This window comes from Lepidochelys kempii, chromosome 3, assembly GCF_965140265.1.
Source record: "Lepidochelys kempii isolate rLepKem1 chromosome 3, rLepKem1.hap2, whole genome shotgun sequence".
NCBI classification, from domain to species: domain Eukaryota; kingdom Metazoa; phylum Chordata; order Testudines; family Cheloniidae; genus Lepidochelys; species Lepidochelys kempii.
The window spans coordinates 45930165-45936588 of NC_133258.1; the positions used below are offsets into that span (position 1 = coordinate 45930165).

Genomic DNA, 6424 nt, shown 5'->3' on the forward strand with positions numbered 1-6424 from the left:
ACTAAATGGAGTCATGTCATTGGCTTCTTCTCTGTTGTTACATAACAGATAACAAAACTCCAATGGGGCACGGTGCTGGCACATAGGGTCTGAGTTACATGGTGTGATTTTTCATAATCTCTTTTGGGAATAGCAGTCCTGTAGGTGAACTAGCTGGTACTTATGATTATGCTATTTCTATGCATGTATATTCATCTTGATATCTGAAGTTATGAATATTAGCTATAATTACATGCTTGCTCCTGTGGTAACGCCCACAAGGTATTTAGCCAGCATGTGAAGGGAAAAGTCAACAATGGACCCTGGAAAACGCCTGTCTACACTTAATGGATTTTCTCTGAATGTTCTAACTAGAATATGGGTGGGGGTGATGGACGTGTAACTTGCCCATGTGACTCCAAACACCATCGTTCACAATAAGAACAGATTTCCCTTTACTTGGCGCTTAGCAGAAGCTAAAAGGCCCTAGCCTGGAAACATATCCATTTTGCCCCTTTCCTGCTCTGGCCTCTTTCCTGCTCCAGCCTCTGGACTATGAACATATACTAATGGAAGCATTCTAACCAAGGGACTGGGGACTTTAAGGTAATCTGGAGTCTTCATATTTCCTTGATCCTTTGCAGATGGACTTATGAGTTGGATATGGTACAGAGACTGTTCTAGCCTCCTTGTTTGCTGATTTCTCCCTTGCAATGGACAAAGATCAGATGTCTGCTGACTTTCTCACATGAGTTAGCAGCCTTTGATACCTGTGGTATAAGCAACATAGCCCCTGCTTGGCTGGTTTTGTTCTTTCCTTTCCAAATGTCAAAGCCTGTTCCTATTGAACTCAATAGCAAAACTCCTTTTGATCTCAATGTGAACAGGATTTGGCCCCAAGAGATCAGAGAACGTGATTTTGATCAATTGCTTATCTGTCCAGAGACAGTTCTTATGCATGTTCTGCCAGGCTGATTTTGATTGTCCCTCCTGTATGTCATGCTGAGGAAAATAATAAAACAATTTGGGCTGTAGTTATATCAAGATGTACATGGCACGCATGGTTCTATGCCTCTTTTTCATCAAGCCCAGATGGCTCAGCATCTTTGCTTTCCTAGTGCCTGGTGGAGGTCAATGCTTACATAAAGGCAAGGTGGCAGCAGCTTAGTTTGGACATAAGGGAGGCAGTGATAGTGTGTTAAGGGAAAGTGGGGTGATTGTCCTTCCTATCCTTCTTTCATTTAAGAAGTTTTCAATTTTGGGTGCTGCTGGATCCTCAATGACACCTGGAAGTACACCAGGGGCCCAAAGTATAATTTTACAACTGCATCTGTTTCAGTTGTAAAATTTTAGACCAGTAAGGGGGGTGTTGGAGGTGATGGGGAGAGTGTGGGGGCCCCAGGCTGGGGGCGGGGTGGGGAGGAGTCACAGGGAGGGGTCACGTGGGAAGGTCATGTGCCCTCCCATGAGTGCAGTACCAGCAAGAAATGATTTCTACTTGCACTACTGGATAAAAGGAACTAATTTCATGTTCTAGACCAGTGTTTCTCAAACTGGGGTTTGACATTTGTGCACTTACCTGCCACATAGTTTACAAAAACTAAACCATTAAGAGCAAGGAAATAAATAGTTAAGGATATGATAAATTGTATGGTGACAGTGCTCTCTCTCCTTGTAGTTCACAAGTTCCCAAACTCTAGTCTTTAGACCCCTGTTGGTCTGCAGAGTGATTTCATATAGTCTGTAGAAAGCTGGCTGATCACATGGTGTTGGCTCCTCCTCCTTGTTTCCAGCTGCAAAACTGCATGAAAAGACAGCTAAAAAACACATGAAATAACTTCCTAATGCTACTTTTTTGTGGAAGTAATTGTTGTAGTTGCCACAGTGGTGATGTGGAGTCAAGAATGAGAGACAAGGTGGCCCATGTAGCAATGAATCTTATGGGAGGGATCTGAGAAAAATCTTTCTATTAATAAGTGTGGTACCTGCTTTTGCTTAAAACCATAGAGGGCTGTGTTTTTGGAACTAAAAGCTCAGTGTTCCAACCTCAGCACTGCAGGTGGTTTGTGTTGTTTTATGATGGAGAGGCCATAGTCCTTCCAAGTTAGAATTGCAACCCCTATCCAGGTCCTTACCTCTCAGCTTGCCAAATCCCAAATGTGTGATGCACTGTGACATAGAATATGCCTAGTTCAAGCTTTGAGCTGGAGGTATAGTTTCCAGCTGGAGGAGACATAACTGTGATATCTCTGACCAAGCTAGTGCACTATAAATAATGTAGAGCTGCAGCAGCTCAAGCCATGGCAAGGGTTAGCAGTCCTGAGTACGAACCCATCCAAGATGCTAGCTAGGTATGTACTTGGGATGGCGAGCCCCTCCCACTACTTGCACCACCACATCTACGGTCTATTTTCAGTGCGCTAGCTCAATCAGAGCAAGGGTGGGTATGTCTCCTTGAGCTGGAGTTTACACCTTCCATTTTGAAGTGTAGTCATATCTATAGACCTACAATGAGGGACACAAAAATCTGTTTGTCAGAAACTTAAAATGCTGTGGCATTCATTCCTCTAGTGTAAGTAACTCGTTCTATAACCTCCGTTCCATGATTCTTTCAGATGTAAATAATTTTAAAAACAAAAATGAGGGGAAATCAAATTTGTATGGACTGTAGATAAGTTTAAGACTCTTGAATTGAGGGATGTTTAAGAGCAACTTTTAATTTTTTCGTTACATCTCATTGACAACTAGAATGTTTTGACATTTTGATTAAATTAAGTAAATGCTTTTTGTCACTGAAAGACATAAAAGTGGCTCCTTCTAGAATTTTTTTCAAAACACCTAATTATTTTTGTTTCTCAACCTGTACAATGAAATCAAATAGCATCGTAATATTTGAAAAGTAGTTATATTTGACATTGGCTTATGTAAAATGCATATTTCAAAAGCAGGGCTACTGAAATGTTTAAGACATTGCTTTATTTGAAAGCTAGACATGATTCCGACATCTACCCCTAGATGTCTAGCCATCGGCTCAAGATCAACATGGCTAAACAATTCTTAAGCCCCACTCACCCCCATCCGCAAGCCTGCCCAGTATTTCTTTTCTCAGTCCCTGGAGACACCACCACTTCCTGCCTGTGTCTCGGTCATGTAACTTGGATGTCAGACTTCTCTTGAGATCCTCACATCTCGGCTATGTTTGTCGTACAGAGTCTTTGCATAACATCTCTAAGATATGGCCTTTCCTATACAGATATGGCCTTTCCTATACATCTACGCAGCTAAAACTCATTCAAGCTCCCATCAAGTTGCATCTCAATTACTCCAACATCTTTCTTTCTGGCCTTGCTAAATGCAGGCTTGTCCCACTCATATTCATTCAGAATGCTGCTGCACAGATCATTTCCCTAGCCTGTCACTTTGACCATGTCACCCCTCTCCTTGCACCCCTCCACTCACTCTGTCTTCTCTACCGTTATCAACCATAAACTACTTGTCTCCACTTTCCAAGCCCTTCGCATCCTGTCCCCTCTCTACTTATCCCTGTCACTCACTATCAAGCTTGCAACTTCTGAATCTGATCCGCCCGTGGTGCCTGCCTCCATTGCTCCTAGTTAAAATTTGGCAAGCGCCTTTGTGCTTTCTCCCAGTGCCGCCCCTCATGCCTGACAAGAGCTCCCCATAAACATCTGCAAACCTAACTCATTATCCTCCTTCAAACTTTCCTTTGCTTTGATGCATACAAAAATCTTGCAACAGTTAGGCGAGTGGTGAGCTGAGATCATGGCCTATATGCTGATCAATGTTGTCTCATTGCTTCTTTGTACTCCCCCATCAATGTCTGTATCTATCTGTTGTCTCTTGTCGTATACATAGTTTGTAAGGAACCGGGTTTTTTTGTTTGTTTGTTTTTTTATTCTGTGTTTCTACAGCATCTAGCTCAATAAGGTCCTGGTTCATGACTGGGACTCTTCGGAGCCACAATAATATAAATAATAATTAGTTTTTTTGCCAATGAGACCACGGTGATGGAGAATATTTTAATGATTATCCTACAAAATGGCTGAGGGCTACTTTTTAAAAGGGAATGGAAACTCAGGCTCTGGTAAAATTACTCCTTCTCCAGCATTCCCAATTAAATGCTCCCAGAGCCTTGGGGAAATGTGCACATGTCTGTTTCAAGACCAAATAACCAAGAAACCGAGAACTTAAGTGATTTACCAAAAGTATCATTAGAAGTTTGTAGTGGAGTTTGAAACAGTCCACTGGGTGAAATCTGGACCCTGTTCCTGGGAATTTTACCACTGACTTCAGAATTTCAGCCCTGACCTCTGAGGTAGTAAGCCTATATCACACCAGCTACACCACAGTGCCTCATATCCATATTCTACAAATCTCCATATGTAATTAGGCCATCTGAAACCTACTAGATTGGGCGTTAGGTGTGTAGAACAAAGCAACCTGGGTTCTGTTATTGGTTATGATTTGTAGCACCTTATACCAACATTCAGTGTTGAGAGGTGGTTCTATGAAGGATGCACAACTAACTCAGCTATGTAGTGAGCATACATATCCTCATGGGGTGCACTGAATAAGGCAAATCTCCTCAAGAGCTATTACCAGGTTGGCCAGCACCTTACTCACTATTAATTAAAATATGGTGATCTCTCTGTCCCATTTTTTTAAATTAAAACACTGTATCTTTGATTTTCTTCCTTTTGCTTAGGTTAATTAAGATGAAGTTAGAAAGAGAGGAGAGAAGAAAAAACAATGGATCAAAAATTACTTGGAAAATTCCTAAAACCAAAATCTCATTTCAAAAACTAGTTGAAGTTGCTAAGTGACATCTGTGCACTTACCTGCCACATTTTTTACAAAAACTAAACCCTTAAGAGCAAGGAAATGAATAGTTAAAGATATGATAAATTTTATGCTGCCAACCTAATAAACAAGCATGTCATTCTTATCAAGCATAAAGAAATGCATATTTCAACACAATAGAGCAACCTTAAATCTTATCCGCAATAACTACTACTTTCACCAGTAGTCTCAAAATTTAAACATAATACACACCTTTCTCAAAAAGAAACACAGCAATCCATATATATATATTAATAATACATTCATCAGTCTCAAATGAAAGTCCATATACCTTTATATTTTTGCCATCAATCACAATGTCATGTACTTTCCTATCATCAAAAATTGCTAAATGACTAAATAAAATTAAATCTCACACAATTCTCAAAGCACATCAGTTTTAAATACTTTATCAGAAATGTCTACAGTCATGTGACTAATATATTAATTGTTATATTGACTGTGTTACCAATTTTTTCCTTTTTAATGTATTCCTTAAAACAAAATACAAAGACTTCAAAATCAAAATAATACATTAATTATTGGGGTTTGAAAAATGTATCAGAGTTAAGAGTTTGTGTTACGATGAAGTGTGCATTTTCTGATATCTAAATAGGAATATTGTTTGTTTGTTATGTGGGGAGTGAAAGATTTATGAGGTCCGTCAGAACTCATTTCCTTGCTTCCAGTGCATGGATTTTGTAAAAGGTATGATAGATAAGTACATTGTTCATACTCTTTCATCTGCCACAGATCTCTGCTGTGTTGCTCACATCTGTTGCACATTTTAATTGCACTAGTTATTTAATTCATTGGCTCTGTTCTCTCTTTTCATTCAGTATAATTTTGTTTTCTTGTGCTTTCTTGTTTTTGAACTCTCTCATCTCTTTTCTCTGAAATCCTTTCTATTTTACTCAAGATACCTCGAATCATCCTAACACGCCCTTCCACTTCAGATGAGGACACCGACCAATTAACCCACGATCCAGATGACTTTGAACCTGAGGAGATGGATAGTGCAGAAAGCCAAGGCTATTCAGAGTGTTTGAACAATGCTTTTTACCCTCCCTAATAAAGTACTCTGATAGAAGAACTTCATGGTATTATTTTTTCGTTGTTGTTCTCTTTCTGTTAAGGTAGTACAGTACTTGAACCACTATGCCTTATTCATAGTTGAAACCAGTACATGGGCTGAATTTGAATTGAAAAAACAAAACTTAAGTTACATTTATGTTTATTTGCCTTGAACTTTACTTCAATTGGAATTAATACTCTTGAAATGGAATGTTCTGTATAAAGTTATATGAATGTCACCAGTCAAGCGTTTAAAATTTCCACTTTAAGTGCATTCTGCAAAAACTCAATGTGATGATAAAGATTTTCAGTCATTGGGGGTACTACACCACAACCCATTTGGAAACATGGTAAAAGCAAATGTATAGATTTATTTATTTTTTAAACTAAGGTGCGTATTCCATCTATGTGGCCAACCCCCTGTTTTATCTACAGGTTCCTTTGGATTGTCCCCTTTTATGTTGTTTTCTATCTGAATAAAATATTACTCTTCAGTCTAATGAATGGTTCT

General features: G+C 39.3%; 1 protein-coding gene across 1 annotated transcript in view; it reads left to right on the forward strand.

Annotated features, from left to right (window-relative positions):
• LOC140908768 (uncharacterized) overlaps positions 1 to 5915 on the forward strand; it is a 53279-nt gene extending 47364 nt beyond the window's left edge. Inside the window, exon 7 of the mRNA XM_073336642.1 lies at positions 5759 to 5915. Coding sequence (XP_073192743.1) covers positions 5759 to 5911 — 153 coding nt within the window. The 3' untranslated portion in view covers positions 5912 to 5915. The remainder of the gene's footprint in view (positions 1 to 5758) is intronic.
• The last annotated feature ends 509 nt before the right edge of the window (positions 5916 to 6424 follow it).